The sequence below is a fragment of the Schistocerca nitens genome, chromosome 1 (assembly GCF_023898315.1).
Source record: "Schistocerca nitens isolate TAMUIC-IGC-003100 chromosome 1, iqSchNite1.1, whole genome shotgun sequence".
In the NCBI taxonomy this organism is placed as follows: domain Eukaryota; kingdom Metazoa; phylum Arthropoda; class Insecta; order Orthoptera; family Acrididae; genus Schistocerca; species Schistocerca nitens.
In genome coordinates, this window is record NC_064614.1 from 159,529,280 (window position 1) to 159,548,018 (window position 18,739).

General features: G+C 39.8%; 1 protein-coding gene across 1 annotated transcript in view; it reads right to left on the reverse strand.

Annotated features, from left to right (window-relative positions):
* LOC126233650 (PH and SEC7 domain-containing protein-like) overlaps positions 1–18,739 on the reverse strand; it is a 291,525-nt gene that overhangs the window by 151,071 nt on the left and 121,715 nt on the right. The window contains exons 10-11 of the mRNA XM_049942879.1: positions 15,137–15,329; positions 2,829–3,001 (exon numbers count right to left, since the gene is read on the reverse strand). Coding sequence (XP_049798836.1) covers positions 2,829–3,001; positions 15,137–15,329 — 366 coding nt within the window. The remainder of the gene's footprint in view (positions 1–2,828; positions 3,002–15,136; positions 15,330–18,739) is intronic.

Below are 18,739 nucleotides of genomic sequence, written 5' to 3' on the forward strand. Positions count from 1 at the left end.
TTATATATTTATTCATTTATCATTTACACAACTGAAATCTTCAGGATTTTTTTCCCCTACATAGCTTCCTCCACATTCTACACACTTTTGCCAGTGATTCTGAAGCTTCAACATTCTTCGTTCATAAAAAGTTTGAGAGCGCATCATTAGCCAATTGCACATATCCTCCTTGATGTCTTTGAACCGTTTTCCCTCCAAGCAATTCTTTCACAGATGCTAAGGAAAAATAGTCGAAGGAGGGGGGGGGGGGGGGGGGGGGGGGCGGCGGCATAGGTGCAAATCTGGACAGTAGGAAAGGTGGTCAAGGATTTCCCAATCCATGTCCACTAATTTGTCCCTTGTCAAATTCGCTATGCGAGGCTTAGCATTGTCTTGGGGAAGGATAACATCTCTGATGCACTTTCCGTCTTTTGTTTCAGTACGTGGCTTTTGCTAAAGTTAGCCATGGCAGTAGTAAGCTACATTCACTGTACATCGATTGTGAATGATGATGATGATGATGTCGTGTGACGAGGGCCTCCCATCGGGTAGACCGCTCGCCTGGTGCAAGTCTTTCAATTTGACGCCACTTCGGCGACTTGCGCGTCGATGGGGATGAAATGATGATGATTAGGACAACACAACACCCAGTCCCTGAGCGGAGAAAATCTATGACCCAGCCGGGAATCGAACCCGGGCCCTTAGGATTGACAGTCTGTCGCGCTGACCACTCAGCTACCGGGGGCGGACATCGATTGTGAAGAAAGTCAATGAGTAGCACTCCTCTGTAGTAAAAAGAATGGTTGCAAAACTTTACTGGCTGAGAGGCAGCTTTTGGCCTTCATGGACAACCTTCATCCTTTCTTTGCCACTCCTTATATTCTGAATTCTGGAATGTAATGATAGACCCATATCTCACATGTGATGATGCACTTCAAAAAATCCTCCCCTTCTTACAGAATCAATTCCAAAGTCTCTTACAGATCTCCAACCTGACCAGTTTCTGTGGTTCCATTAACAACTTCGGAACCCTGCAGCACTAATTTTTCTAAAGCCAAACTAATCATCAATATAGTACGAGCGAGCACTCCCAATGCTTTCACCCACTCCTGCTGTGTAATCACCTTCAATACTCTCTCTCTCTCTCTCTCTCTCTCTCTCTCTCTCTCTCTCTCTCTCTCTCTAACAGCACATATTTGCCTCCAAGCCTTGACTTTGGATGTTGAGCATGACCTTCATTTTCTACACTTTCTCAGTAACCATTAAATTCTCTGGCTCATGTAAACACTCAGTTCTGGGACAGTGTAGCATCCTCAACTGTTCCTTCAAATGAGTCAAAATCTCTGAGAGTCTAACCGCTTGATAGGTTTAAAACTTCATGATAATAACATTGCTTAATAGAAGAAGGAAGCTCTTCTTCATTCATGACTTTACAGGAGCCAAACAGAGTGAAGTAGCAAAACAAGCTGGTTCCCCAACCGTAACAAACCAGCCTTTAACACTCCACTCTTCAACCCACCACTCCACCATCTTGTTCAGAAATGCTTGCAAAAACTTCATGATAATAACATTGCTTAATAGAAGAAGGAAGCTCTTCTTCATTCATGACTTCACAGGAGCCAAACAGAGTGAAGTAGCAAAACAAGCTGGTTCCCCAACCGTAACAAACCAGCCTTTAACACTCCACTCTTCAACCCACCACTCCACCATCTTGTTCAGAAATGCTTGCACAGTACAATGGCACAATTACAATTTAAATCTGAGTCACCTTCATATAACAGGGTTCACAATCCAAGCAATGTCATATATCAATTTCCATCAGATGCTACATCTTCCACATTGAGCAGATAAAAACTTCTGTATAAAAAAAATCAATTTTAAATAATTCCTCTAATACAGTGTCTGGCAGCTTATTAAACAACTCATATAAAAGCATTGTTCAGTCATTTTTAAATTTACTTTTTTGTCAAAGTAGTTGTCTTTAGTCCTGGTATTGCACCCAAACACACCACTACACTTAATAAGTAGAATTTCTGGGTACATGAAAACTAATTTAAATTAAGTGCAAAGAATATTCTGTTAAGTATTTACATTGCGCCAAAACTTCACGACAAAATTCTTCATAGCCCATTCAGTACTTGTATCCTTTTCTGTAGCAGCAACACTCTATTTACGCATCAGCTGCACAGTCCATAAATTTAATGTCATAATTAAAAACAGGTAAATAGTACTATAATAAACAAGTCACTGTTCGGATATTAACTGTATCTGCAGTTGGCCAAGGAGTCATAAATTCCTACTGATTTTCCTCACAAATAAAAATTATTTGATTTACCCAGCAAAGATTTTTATTCAGGTACCTTCCAAGAAATTTTGTTGTCCACATTATATATATATTATTTAAAAAATTGTTCTCAGTGTTGTTGGTTTATATACTGATTACTGAGACTTACTAACATTCACATGGGGGTCACAATCTTTTAAACACTTTTCTCATATTTGTTACAACTAATGGTGTTATACAAACTAACTTAGAAAGGTATAGATACTCTGCTTAAAAACAGAAGCTGTTCAAAACTGGGAATAAATCCAGAACTTCCGGAACTGCTTCCATTTATTAGAATGTTGAGGACATGGGTAAAAACAAATGACACATAAAAAGTAGAAAAGCCAAGGGAAGTTAAGTTCCCTTACTTTCTCCTAATAAGCAGTTTTCTATCTCGTTTTACTTTGGTTTCATACACAGAGCTTATAACTATGTAAGCTCTATGTTTGTGCACTTATTAACTTTGTGAAGGTTTTAGACAATGTAAATATTTTTTCTTCATTGGGAATTGATATGTACTCACTCTTCTTCCCATTTGGATCAATACAGCTCTTTCTCATAACATAGCCTTTCTTGTACTCAACTGCTGTAGCAGCATTAGGCACATCAAGGAAAGGATTGCTAGCTGAAAGGCTATGCTGCCCATCAGCTTGCTTTGCTGGGAGGCTGCATTCATCACTGCCGGCATCATCATCTCTGCAACATAATATTTGAGTAGTAGCCATACTCAGGTCAGTCCTACTATTACACTGCCGCTGCTGCCGCCGCTGCCGCTGCTGCCACCACTACCACAGACACTAAGAAGAAAACATACTCTCAAAAATTATTATAGTATTTACCGGAAATCCAATCTCATTCAAAATTGGAATAAATCAACAACTCTAAATGCAAACATTTTAAGTTAGAATTTACCATGACTGTTATTGGATGAAACAACAGGTTTACTGTTACTGATCACACACTTTCACTTGGCCCCTGAGCGGAGAATGTTGGGAATGGAAATTTTCGATCTGCTCATAGCACATTGGCTGTTGAGAAAAGACCCGCCTCCTCCTCCCACAGCAGCCAGCTCACAGCTTTCAAAAGGAATGAACGTGTAATAGGTTCATGCATTGCAGAAGTCAGGGGAAAGTTGAGTCACTAATCTACATCTACATCCATACTCCGCAGCCACCTGACACTGTGTGGCGGAGGGTACCTTGAGTACCTCTATCGGTTCTCCCTCCTATTCCAGTCTCGTATTGTTAGTAGAAAGAAGGATTGTCGGTATGCTTCTCTGTGGGCTCTAATCTCTCTGATTTTATCCTCACGGTCTCTTCGCGAGATACACGTAGGAGGGAGCAATATACTTCTTGACTCTTCGGTGAAGGTATGTTCTCGAAACTTCAACAAAAGCCCGTACCGAGCTACTGAACATCTCTCCTGCAGAGTCTTCCACTGGAGTTTATCTATCATCTCCGTAACGCTTTCGCAATTACTAAATGATCCTGTAATGAAGCGCGCTCTTCTCCGTTGGATCTTCTCTACCTCTTCTATCAACCCTATCTGGTACGGATCCCACACTGCTGAGCAGTACTCAAGCAATGGGCTAACAAGCATACTGTAACCTACTTCCTTTGTTTTCGGATTGCTTTTCCTTAGGATTCTTCCAATGAATCTCAATCTGGCATCTGCTTTACCAACTATCAACTTTATATGATCATTCCATTTTATATCACTCCTAATGCGTACTCCCAAATAATTTATGGAATTAACTGCTTCCAGTTGCTGACCTGCTATATTGTAGCTAAATGATAAGGGAACTATCTTTCTATGTATTCGCAGCACATTACACTTGTCTACATTGAGATTCAATTGCCATTCCCTGCACCATGCGTCAATTCGCTGCTGATCCTCCTGCATTTCAGTACAATTTTCCAATGTTACAACCCCTCGATATAGCACAGCATCATCCGCAAAAAGCCTCAGTGAACTTCCAATGTCGTCCACAAGGTCATTTATGTATATTGTGAATAGCAACGGTCCTATGACACTCCCCTGCGGCACACCTGAAATCACTCTTACTTCGGAAGACTTCTCTCCATTGAGAATGACATGCTGCGTTCTGTTATCTAGGAACTCTTCAATCCAATCACACAATTGGTCTGATAGTCCATATGCTCTTACTTTGTTCATTAAACGACTGTGGGGAACTGTATCGAACGCCTTGCGGAAGTCAAGAAACACGGCATCTACCTGTGAACCCGTGTGTATGGCCCTCTGAGTCTCGTGGACGAATAGCACGAGCTGGGTTTCACACGACCGTCTTTTTCGAAACCCATGCTGATTCCAACAGAGTAGATTTCTTGTCTCCAGAAAAGTCATTATACTTGAACATAATACGTGTTCCAAAATTCTACAACTGATCGACGTTAGAGATATAGGTCTATAGTTCTGCACATCTGTTCGACGTCTCTTCGTGAAAACGGGGATGACCTGTGCCCTTTTCGCTATGCTCTTCTAGAGACCTACGGTACACCGCTGCAAGAATGGGGGGGGGGGGGGGGGCGCCAAGTTCCTTCGCGTACTCTGTGTAAAATCGAACTGGTATCGCACCAGGTCCAGCGGCCTTTACTCTTTTGAGCGACTTGTTTCTCTATACCTCTGTTGTCTATTTCGATATCTACCATTTTGTCATCTGTGCGACAATCTACAGAAGGAACTACAATGCAGTCGTCCTCTGTGAAACAGCTTTGGAAAAGGACATTTGGTATTTCGGCCTTTAGTCTCTCATCCTCTGTTTCAGTACCATTTTGGTCACAGAGCGTCTGGACATTTTGTTTTGATCCTCCTACCGTTTTGACGTAAGACCAAAATTTCTTAGGATTTTCTGCCAAGTCAGTACATAGAACTTTATTTCGAATTCATTGAACGCCTCTCGCATAGCCCTCCTCACACTACATTTCGCTTCGGGTAATTTTTGTTTGTCTGCAAGGCTTTGGCTATGTTTATGTTTGCTGTGAAGTTCCCTTTGCTTCCGCAGCAGTTTTCTAACTCGGTTGTTGTACCACGGTGGCTCTTTTCCATCTCTTACGAAGTTGCTCGGCACATACTCATCTAACGCATATTGTACGATGGTTTTGAACTTTGTCCACTGATCCTCGACACTATCTGTACTTGAGACAAAACTTCTGTGTTGAGCCGTCAGGTACTCTGTAATCTGCTTTTTGTCACTTTTGTTAAACAGAAAAATCTTCCTACCTTTTTTAATATTTCTATTTACGGGTGAAATCATCGATGCAGTAACCGCTTTATGATCGCTGATTCCCTGTTCTGCGTTAACTGTTTCAAATATTTCGGGTCTGTTTGTCACCAGAAGGTCTAATACGTTATCGCCACGAGTCGGTTCTCTGTTTAACTGCTCAAGGTAGTTTTCAGATAAAGCACTTAAAAAAATTTCACTGGATTCTTTGTCCCTGCCACCCGTTATAAACGTTTGAGTCTCCCAGTCTATATCCGGCAAATTAAAATCTCCACCCAGAACTATAACATGGTGGGGAAAACCACTCAAAATATTTTCCAAATTATCCTTCAGGTGCTCAGCCACAACAGCTGCTGAGCGAGGGGGCCTATAGAGACATCCAATTACCATGTCTGAGCCTGCTTTAACTGTGACCTTCACCCAAATTATTTCACATTTCGGACCAGGACCAGGTACAGCATCTTAGCTCTCTTTTGTAAATAATATTAACGGTCACTACACATAACACCACACATGGATCAACACTATATTCACAATGGCTACTTATTGTTATGGCACACAATACAATTTCATAGCTAATTTCGATAGTGACTGTAAACATTCTGGAACAGCATGAATACAGCCAACTTCCACTGCTCACCATGGGGCCAAACAAAAGTGCATAATCAGTACCAGCCACTGTTTGTTTATTTCCACAACATATTCCAAAGCTTTAAACCTTCATCATCAGGTGGATTTATGTGGGTTAACATGGCATGTATGTGTTGTTTTATGACTTTGGGACAATCTGTGGCACTGTCTCCAGTGGTCACAGGCTCATTTAACTGTCATGATACATCATATACAAACCATTACACTTTGTAAACACCTGGTGAAGAAAGATGGCATCTAGAAATGATTCTAAAGCGAAAATGGAAGGTAGGTTTTTATGGGTCAGATGTCTGCAAGTTAGTCTTTAATTACTGTAGAACTACCGAGTCCATTCAGGGAAAATATTTTCAACACATCATGCAAATTATTAAACAGCCAGACACCGAAGACATGTCTTTATTACTACTAAATTAGTTAAAGTTGCTTCTACGCCTTCTGGGGACTTCTAAACACTATGGATGTCAAAAGAAATGTTATCAACACTAAAACTATTCTCTCATGTTTAAATATGTACAACAGTTTGGCAGTAATAATGTTTATTTCTTCTGGGGCTCGGGAGCATTGTTAGTAGTTACACTACCAGCTGGAGTTCACATGTTAGCATTCTGGTCATTAAAATGATTCCAGAATGTACCTCACAGAATAATGAAAAGTGTAAACTGCAGTGCAGTTAATCCATACTGCATCCCTGTTATTCAGATGAACTGTTCAGCGATTTATCTGAAATTCCCACATTTGTGGTTGGTAACATAATCCCACAATCAAATTTCCCCATCTCTCCAACATTTCTTGTCGGTGACTCCATAAGGAATCCTTTGTACAGTTGCTCTTGATGTTAGAACGTCCATGACAAAATAAGTAGCCTCTACATGCTTTGTAAAATAGATTAATAAACGCAACAATTAATAAGGGTTGCCACAAATATACACAGTGTTTAATTATTGTGGTAACAGTGGGCAACAAATTACAAAAAGATAGATTTTGTTACGGATCTGAAAACATATTTCATTTTCTTCCAATTTCTAATGTGAAGTTTCTCACTTACAGATGATATGTTTCATTTTAAGAGATTTCCACCTTCCCTTCAGGATAACATAATTCTTATGGTTTCATGGTAAAAGAGGATATTTACCATCTGAGCTGAATACAATCCAAACTGTATTGTTTCGAGAATTTCTGCGTAAATTCTAGAACCACTCAGCCTTCTATCCTCTCGAACACATGATATTTTAGATACAAGTGTGAGAGAGCGGAATCCTATCTACTGTGTGTCACATGTCTGTGTGTGCAGGTTTAAATTCAGTCGCAGGAAGAATGTAAATGCAGCGGTCAAACAGCACCGACAAGCGGTCCATGGCTGTTTAGTGAGTGCGTATGAGAGGACCATGGAGTATTTATGTAACTGTGTGATAATAGTGTCAGTGGCTATTGTTAGTGAAAAAAGAACTCTTAAAAAACTCTGAATCCGGATTTGCTAGAGGCAAGACATGTTTGTGATTTCGGTGTAAAAGAGTCTTGGTTATTAAACCAACTCTGTTGAAAATGTAACTTAATTGTTTCTAATGTGAGACGACACGGGTGACTTACAAGAAGTCGAATGTTTATGTGAGAAGTGTGAATTTTGTTCTCTGTGGAACCGATAGTGAACTAAAAGTATTCTTCGAGTACCTCCTTATTTCACGAGTAAAGAGGGAGTCTGAGAGATTCCTTTAACTAGCATCATCTTTAGAAGTTTATAGAGATTCCAGCAGCCGCCTAAACAGGGAAGAAGATCGGCTGTGCACTACCAAGTAAGTCAACTCGTACAAAGGAGTTGGGAAGGTAACGTACACACACTTCACACACCCTTCTGTCGTCAAAAATTCTTAGAAAATATGGAAACATTTCTGCAAAAAAATTTGAAGGGTTACCCCTTCCTACTTACTCCTTACTGAAGTACACACATATTTCATATCACGCTTTAATTTGCCATTTAAATCTCCCCATAATGGCAGAGAGGGCTCTAGAGGCACGGTGATGCCAGCTTCCCTAAGAGAGACTCCCCAACAGAAAATCAGGCAGGTCACGATACCTAGTGGTGACAGCCCCATGGCGTGATTTAATCTGTGCAGCACTCGTAATGCAGCCTGAGGATTGTAAAATTCCTAACAAACTCACAAATAGCCTCAGATAAAGGACTGGATCAACTGGTGACAATAGGAAAATCTTAAGGACAACAGATTTGTGATTTGGCATTACAGATTGTATGTCATTACAGATTGTATGTCTTTAGCTACATGGAAAGTTACAGGATTGACCAACACAGAAAACAATTTAAATCGAGTACTCAATGAGAGGAAAGTAGACACTGCAATAATAACAGAAATTAAGAAAAAAAAAATTAAAAGGAACAAAAGATCTGACAGACTACTGGATGGCTTAGAGATGCACCCCACAAAGAAAACAAGCCAATGCTGGAGTAGCAATTTCATTCAGTGATGAATGGAGAAGAAAGATTCATCAGTACAGCTTCATAAATGAAAGAACGATGACAGTCAGATTTCAAATTCTAAGTGGTCATCTAACACTTATAGGTGTACACAGACAAGAGGAGGGAAGGAAGGTTGATACTGACACTTTGTATAATGCTCTTCAGAAAGAAGTTAACAGAGTTAACGAGACAGACCATTTTTTCAAAGCCTGTAATTTTAATGTAAGTGTCTGAAAACTACCTATACCAGGTATAATAGGAATATTTGGAGAAAACATTCTTAACAATAATCAAAGGAATTACGCCAATTTGCCTCTTTTAATAATTTTAAAATTACTAAATCATTTTACAGAAAGAAAGACTCTCACGAGTTCAGATGGAATGCATGAGACATAAGATGACTGGTTGCTAATATATTACTTAATGATAAAATTAAGACTCTTATACAAGATATACATGTTAATAGAGTAAGCGACACAGGCAACAACAACTACCCTTTAGGCAGTAAGTTAAGGCTACTATCAAAAGTGAAGAAAACAAAGAAACTCCAAAACAAAGCACAGTAAGGGTTGTTCAAAGTACACCTCCAGTTGGAATATGGTACTTCGAAACTTTATCAGCACAGACTCCAAGAAAACCTTGCTTCACTACCAATCAACAAGGACATCAATATAGAGTGAATTAATATTAAGACATGTGTCAATAAAACTGCCTCGGAAGCAATTGGAAAAAAAGATAGATGGGAAAAAAACTCAGAATTTGGAACACAGAAATTAAAGAAGCCATTAAAGAAAAACAAGTAGCTTGTTTGAAATTTCTACAGACAAAAACATACGAGAGCAGGGAAAAATAAGAAACAAAAAGAAACACTGTGAAACAAACAGAGTGCAAAACACACCAAGAGTCATGACACTTCTGCATAAGCCTCTCAGAACACAACGTACACAGTAGACAGCCCTGAACAAGGTAGAAAAGAGACACTACCTCACTTGCCATTATACCCAATGAACAATGTATAAAGCATTATACAGACTTACTGTGTACAGAGAAGGCTTAAGATAACAATGGGGAAAGTGTTTACAATGAAACAGTAGACCCAATTACTACGGACGAGCTCCATGTGGCTTTGAAAGTGCATGAAAAACAGAAAAGCTACTGGAATAGATGGAATAAATGCAGAACTAATTAAATATGAGGGGTTATGGCCAGATAAAAGACTTTTAAACTTAGTAAATGAATGTTGGATGAACTGCACATCCCCAGATCCTTGGTATACAGCAGAAATAATCTCCCTTTTCAAGAAATGGAAATTTCATTCCATTAATTGTAACTCATGACATCAATAACCTCATAAAAAGTATGACAGAAGCTATTATTACTGAATAATAAAATGGATTTAAATCAGGCCATTCAGGCACAGACAATGTGTTTGTAATTAAAAACATTGTAGAAAAACACAGAGAATTTAATATAGAAACCCATATCGCCTTTATCAACCTCGAGAAACTTTTGACCTTGTGAGCCATGGTAGCCTTTGGAAGATTATGTCTTAATGTGGATATCCTTATCACCTAATATTGGTAGTTGTAGCCGGTATTTTGAATTTTTATCTCAATAACATCTGTCACTATTTTACACTTCTACTTATCAAACATTTACAGAAAAGTATGATACTAATGTGTTATACTGTAGTACATTATTTTATTTCTAGCCAAAATGAATAATAGAGTAGCTTTCTTTGTAATTAATGCTAATGATAAAAAAGAAATGCTTTGAACATGTATATTAACAAGTTTTAACTTCCGATCTTTGCATTTACTGACTCCCAGTCTTTGCGTTTACTGACTCCCAGTCTTTGCGTTTACTGACTCCCAGTCTTTGCGTTTACTGACTCCCAGTCTTTGCGTTTACTGACTCCCAGTCTTTGCGTTTACTGACTCCCAGTCTTTGCGTTTACTGACTCCCAGTCTTTGCGTTTACTGACTCCCAGTCTTTGCGTTTACTGACTCCCAGTCTTTGCGTTTACTGACTCCCAGTCTTTGCGTTTACTGACTCCCAGTCTTTGCGTTTACTGACTCCCAGTCTTTGCGTTTACTGACTCCCAGTCTTTGCGTTTACTGGCTCCCAGTCTTTGCGTTTACTGACTCCCAGTCTTTGCGTTTACTGACTCCCAGTCTTTGCATTTACTGACTCCCAGTCTTTGCATTTACTGACTCCCAGTCTTTGCATTTACTGACTCCCAGTCTTTGCATTTACTGACTCCCAGTCTTTGCATTTACTGACTCCCAGTCTTTGCATTTACTGACTCCCAGTCTTTGCATTTACTGACTCCCAGTCTTTGCATTTACTGACTCCCAGTCTTTGCATTTACTGACTCCCAGTCTTTGCATTTACTGACTCCCAGTCTTTGCATTTACTGACTTCAGAAAAAATTTGGAGACTGTGTCTCTGTACTCAAATATAAGCATTGAAAATTTTAGAAAAGTCAAACACGCAATTAATAGTTATGCCTACAAAAGTACTGTAAACGTTAAATTTTCTCATTTATGTAATCAGTTCTTCAGTATGATATTTAAAAAATGTATTTCCTCAAAAATTTATTTTTGATTTGAAAGCATGTCGATTACTGCTAAGATTTTTTAATTGTTGTGGTAGCTTATTGAAAACAGATGCAGCAGTATACTTCACACCTTCTGCACAAGAGTCAAGGAAGTGCGATCCGAATGCAGATTGGATTTCTGCCAAGTATTAACTGAGTGGAAGCTGCTAATTCTTGGGAATAAGGTGATATTGTTAACAAGAAATGACAGTAAAGAATGTATATATATTCGGAGGCTAATGTCAGAATACCCAGACTAATGAACAGGGGTCGACAAAGAGGCTTGTACACTTACACCACGTATTGCTCGAACCGCCTGTTTCTGAGCCAAAAATATCTTTCAAGAATGGGAAGAGCCATCCCAAAATATAATACCATATATCATAAGCTAATGAAAATAAGCAAAATAGACCACTTCTTGTGTTGAACTATCACTTACTTCAGATACCATTTGAATAGTAAAAACAGCAGCATTAGGTCTCTGAACACAATCCTGAATGTGGGCTTTCCACGACAGTTTACCATCTATCTGAATGCCTAGAAATTTGAACTATTCAGTTTCACTAATCATATGCCCATTTTGCATAATTAATATGACGGGTTTTGTTGAACTCTGTGTTATAAATTGTATAATCTGAGTCTTACTGTGATTTAGCGTTAGTTTATTTTCTAGAAGCCATGAACTTGCGTCATAAACTGCTCTATTTGATGCAGAGCAAATGTTGCACACGATGTCCTTCACTATGAAGCTAATGTCATCAGCAGACAGAAATATTTTAGAATTACCTGTGACACTGGAGGGCATATCATTTATATATAAATGAGGAACATGAGAGGCCCCAGCACTGATCCCTGGGGCACCCTTATTTCACCATGCCCCACTCAGACCCCAATCATAGCCATTCTCAACACTATGAATAGTTACCTTTTGCTGTCTCCTGTTAAAGTAAGAGGTGAACGGATTGTAAGCTACTTCCCATATTCCATAATGGTCCAACTTGTGATCAACACAAACGCTTTAATTAAATAAAAGAATATGCCTAGTGCTTGAAACCTTTTGTTTAAACCAGCCGCTGTCTCACAGAGGAAAGAGAATACAGCATTTTCAGTTGTTAAACCACTTCTAAAACCAAACTGTACATTTCATAGCGAATTATAGGCTTTTCAATAACTTTAGAAAACACTGATTGCATAGAAATATGTCAAATTGTCTACATTATCCCTTTCTCCCTTTTTATAAACCCGCTTTCCTACTGAGTACTTTAATTGTTCAGGAAACTGACCATTCTTACAGGAAACATTACAAATATGGCTAAGTACAGGGTTAACATGTGCAGCACACTACTTTAATATTCTGCAAGGCACTCCATCATGTCCATGAGAGTCACTAGTCTTTAGTGATTTAATTATTGACTCAATCTACCCCTTGTCAATATCACACAGGAATATTTCAGTCATCAATCTCGGAAAGGCATTTGCTAAGAGAGTTATATGGTTCCCTGTAGAAACTGAATTTTTATTTAATTCACCAGCAATGCTCGCAAAATGATTGTTAAATACTGCACACATATCTGATTTATCAGTAACAGAAATATTTTTACTACGAACTACTGTATTTAGTCGAATCTAAGACGCACTTTTTTCCGGTTTTTGTAATCCAAAAAACCGCCTGCGGCTTAGAATCGAGTGCAAAGTAAGCGGAAGTTCTGAAAAATGTTGGTAGGTGCCGCCACAACTAACTTCTGCCGTCAAATATATGTAGCGCTACACAGGCATGCTTTGCAGGCACAAAGATAAATACTGGTGCCAAAACCTCTGCGTCTGGAAATAAATTTAAAAAACAGGTGGAAGACGAGCTTTTTTTCTCCGCCCCGAGTTTCGACCACTGCATTTTCATACATTATCCAAAGAAGTAAATACAAATTCCGTATTGTTCATCTTCGAATGTAGCAGCATTTCAATGTACTATGAAAATCCGACTGGCAAGACTGTTTGAGATGTTTGTCAATATGGCCAACTCTAAGTTCTGAATTTTTTCCTACCTGTGAGAAGAGATGGTTGCTAATAGGAACTTTTATGAATTGTGAATCACATGCCGTATTCTCTTCGCCATAAGAATAATACTAATATAAACATTTTACCATGTATTGTTTTGTGTTTGCTGCTATTTCATTTAAATCCTGTCTGCCTAATAAACTACGAAACTAGAGTGAGACAACAGCAAACGCGGAAGAATATACATATCATGTCATGTTTATATTCGTATTCTTCTTATGCCTAATAGTGATACAGTCAGAAATGAAGCACGGCAATTGAATAGATTTTTAAATCTAAGATGACTAATTTCTGTGCAGAATGTAAAGTACTAAAGAGGCGTCTGCAAAGATGTTTGAATACAGAAACCTTTTAGTGTTAAAATTTGTGCATCATGGTCTGAAAGGCCATTCACCCTTTCACTAACAGACTCCCATCTAGTAACAAAGAATGAATAGAAATATTGTCTATGGCTGTGCTACTGTTCCCCTGCATCCTGGTTGGAAGAAAACAGTCTGCATCAGATCATATGAATTTAAGAGATCGTCCAATATCCTTTTTCTTGCACAGTCACATACAGAATTAATATTGAAGTCACCACATATAACTAAATTTTAGTACTTCCTATAAAGTGAACCAAGAACCCTCTCTAGCTTGAGCAGAAATTCTCTGAAGTCAGAGTTTGGGGACTATAAACAACAAAAATCAGAAGTTAACTTTAATTAAATTCAACTGCCCTTACACAACATTCAAATACATGTTCAGTGCAGTGCCATGATATGTCTACGGACTCAAATGGAAACCTGTTCTTTTTTTTTTTTTTTTTTTTTTTTTTTTTTTTTTTTTAAATACGTATGTGGTCACTACCCCACTCCACAAAGAACTCCTTAAAAAAACAGCCAGCTTATCTGTATCCTGGTAAAGGAAGCCTCTTAACTGTCGAATTATTTAAATAGTTCTCCAATATACCAATAATGTCAGAGTCAACATCTATAAGCAGTTCACTAACTTTATCTCTAATTCCTCTTATAGTTTGATGAAATATGCTAATTCCTTCTCTAGTTGGATACCTGAACTCCTCTGAAGGTGATTCCTTCGGTAGAGGGACTTCCTTTAAGCAGGAATACCTATCAGCTGACTTCACTCTAAAAAAGGTGCAGCTTTAACACCAACTACTACAGGAATTTTTCCACATGTGATCCCACCACCGCCCTCTACACTGACACCTATAAGCTTTGCCAGCCTCACCTTCCCATACCTACTGAGCTGCAGGCCATGCCTAGTGAAACCCAATCTATTGATAGACTCAACTGGCACCACTGCAATGTGACCCAAGCCCTCCACCATCAGTGCCTTCTCCAGCCCCATTTTAACAAACTTAGCAGCAGTGTTAAGTTGAACCCGATCATTGTGCTGAAACAGTGGCACAAAATGCACATTAGTGCCACCAGTTTTAATAGCTATCTTTACCAGGTAACTACCTACATCATACTCCCCATCCCTATGAAGACTATTTCCTGCTCCACCCACTATCACTACCTGATCTTCTTTCATAAAATTCCTACATAACTCCCCCATGTTAACAGTCAGCTGAGCCAACCCTGCACTAGGCTTCACAATGCTGGTGACCTAGTACTCACTCTGCAATACTTCCTGCAACTGCCGGCCCATACTTCTGCCATGTGAATGGATGTACAGAACATAACATAAAATCTGGATTAACGACACATTTATATTAGAAGAGTCTCCCATTCTCACCGCAGATATCAGCTGATGTAACAAACATAACATGCAGAGTGTAATGAGCCAAGTACTTGTAAGCTGAACATTACTTACAATGCCCATTCAAGTGGATAAGATTTAATTGCCTGGTATAGCTGTTTGAGCACCTCTCTTGGGAAGTTGTCACCATCATTCAGTTCTGAGAGATTTTCAATGAATTCTGTGCATGTCATCTTGCGACCAATATTTTGACCGTGAAGATCCGTGTTGAGGAGCATTATGGCACATGTCAGAGTGTGAACAGCATCTGTTAATATAATAATTATATATTGTATTAAAACTGAGAAAGAAAACATTATTTGAAAACTCTCAAGATAATGTTGCTGAAAGTCAGATAATAGGTTTATATAACCAGTAATTATATTTTCATACCACAGAATCAATACCCATTTGTGTTAATATAATAATAATAATAATAATAATAATAACTGAATATTTAATAATAAAGTAAATCTACAGTCTTTTCAACAGCAAATTTTTATTCACCAATGAACATTTTGAAGCACAGCATTATTATTCGGTCTACAGATGGTTGCTGAAGGACCTTAATACACAGTGATAGCTTGTAAATACACATTTGTTAAATTGTGTTACATTATAGAGGAATCTACTTGTAGTACCCTTTTGAAAAATAATGTGTACAGACATGTGTCTGATCCATATGTTGTTATGAAAGAATGTAAATATTTTACTGTATATGTGTAATGTTAATTGTAATGTAATCTAAATTTTCCTGACAATGTCCGAAAACTTTTTGTTATGTGGACAGAAAATAAATAAATAAATAAATCTAGCAAAAAGTTATTTTCTTTGATTTCTTGCTTTTGTTACTGTATACTTTCACCCATTCAAGTGTTAGATACTAATTATGATACACATTGTGCAAACTTTGCATTTGGGCACCACTGGCATGCCACTCAGTTTGGCGCCCCAAGTGGCGGCTGCTGTCACACAATGACTAAGAGTAGGGTGCTAAGAGAAAAATTCTCAGTGTAGACTTAAGGCTGTATCTGTTTATCAATGACGCAATACATTTCATTCCAAAAATTATATGCAGATTGTTTTTCTGATTAACTGAGTAAATGATGCAGTTCAAAAAATGAACACAGCGGGAAGTCCACGATAGAGTAACAATGATGTGGAATGGATAGAGTGCTACTTACAGTACAGATGAGGTGTTGAGTTGCAGACAGGACCAATGAAAAGAGAATCCTTCAATATTTGGGCTTTCAGACAAAGTACTACTTCTAAAGTACAAACACACACACACACACACACACACACACACACACACACACACACACACCCATGCGCACTGTCACCGTCACAGTCACTGTCACAGGGCGCTAGAGTCGAACTGCGATGCGTCTGGCATAACAGCAACCAGGGATGGGGGTGGGGGTGGGGGTGGGGGTGGTGGTGGTGGTGGTGGTGGTGGTGGTAAGGATGCAGTATGAGGCAGGAGGGGGAAGGACAGCACGATATCCGATGATGTGGGTGGGGGAGAAGCTAGAGCTGCCTGACGGGCATTCAGGGCTTTCAAGTGCAACATCGAGAAGCATTGATGAGGGGCTAGGTGGGGGTGTTGGTGGGAGGGGGGGGGGAGGGAGAGGAGAGGAGAGAAGAAGGGAAAGGACTTCAGGTGCATTGGTGGGATGGACATGAGAAGTACTGGAGTGGGAGCAGGGAATGGGACAGGTAAGTGGGAGACAGGGACTAGTGGAGGTTTAGGCAAATGGAGGATATGTCATAGGGGGGGTTCCCACCTGTGCATTTCATAAAAGTTTCTGTTGGTGGGAAGAATCCAGATGGCATAGGCAGTGAAGCTGCCAATAAACTAAAGCATATCATCTTGGGCAGCATTTCCAGTGACTGGATGGCCCAGCTGTCTATGGGCTGTAGTTTGGCAGTGGCCATTCTTGCAGACAGCTCGTTAGTTGTCATGCTTACGTAGAAAGCAGCACAGTGATTGCAGGTTAGTTGATACATCACATGTTGCTTTCACAGGTGGCCCTGCCTTTGATGGAGTAGGATGTGTCTGAGACAGGACTGAAGTAGATGATAGAGCGTGGGTGTATGCGACAAGTCTTGCATATTGGATCTAATGCAGGGAATTAAGCCACGAGGCAAGAGGTCATGAAATCACCCATCTCCAGCTGCAAACCCTTCTTCTGCAATGATCTCTACCTGTTGAAATTCCATCAATGCGTAATACTCGCCAACCTAGTCCTGCAAATCCATATACATATGGCCAAAACCACCTTCCAGTACCTCTTCTCCATTCTTAAAATTCTCCTGCTCTGCAATCCCAAATTCCTGAATCCCATCTCCTGGATTGAGACACTGCCCTCATGGAACTCAAGTAAAATGTGCAATGCCACCTCAAAAACCTCCGACCTATTCATCTCATATTGCCACTATCCATCATCTCAACGACTTCCATCAAATCTCCTCTCATAGTCATCAAACCCTGCCATACAGACCTACTACATTTAGCTAACCCTCAATACTCCTTCAAACTACCACATAGAATCCACAATCTAACCAGACCCTTAACATAGTCAGAATCTGTCTTCCAAAAGCCTCAGCCCAGTAAAGTCCAAAGGCCTTACCTTTTGCTCCACTTCCGAATTCCACCTTCGGGGTGTTCAGATCTTCTCTCCTTCTCCCAATCCTTACAGTGAAAACACTTCTTTGACACCTACTGTACCAATCAGACTCAATCCAAAACCAACACTGAACCCTGCCCGAATCAGTTTACTCCTCCATCCAACCGTGATTCATCCCCACTGCCTCCAAAACAATCCCTGTTAACTTCTAAAAATTTGTTATCCTTCAATCTTGCCTCCTCACCATTCTGCAAATCCCTCAACATGGAAACCAAGCTTACATCCACAGAAAAAGCCACATTCCATCATCTAAAAGCTGATTGTGATGTTATAAATCCTATCTACCAATGAAGCCTCCACCACTCTGGTTATGAACCACAGGGAATATCTGGCAGAGGGACTCTCCCAGCTATCAGATACATCCACCTACAAAACATGCCACAGTGACCCTATTCCAGAAACTCGGCAGGACCACTAGTCCTTTCTCAAATTCTTAGATCTATTCCAGAACCCAACCCCTAGTCCTATCTCTCTCCGCGATCACCCTATTGGGCTTGGATATTGTAACCCCTCAAGACAGAATCTACACTCACGTGGACCAACACCTTCAGCCAACTACCTGCAAGCTACCCTCCTACATAAAAGACACCAGCCATGCCCTCTATCGAATCTCCACAGTTCCTGTTTCTTTACCACCCAGCACCATGGTCATCAATGTTGATGCCACCTCCCTCTACACTAACATCCCCAATGCCCATGGCCTTGCCATTATTGAACACTACCTTTTTCAATACCCATCTGACTTCGAAACTACTACATCCTTCCTGGTCACCACGACCAACTACACTGATCAGCCAGAAAATTATGACTACAACCCTACTATCGATATAAACCCATTCAGGCAATAGCAGCATCAACAGGCAAGGGATGCCTGCCAGTCACACACGCGCATGCTGCATGTTGTACTAGCGAAGGTGCTGTCCGTGTGTAGAATGGGGAGGCGCGAAAGCTATCTGTGAGACTGTGATGGCCCAGACGCTCGGGACGA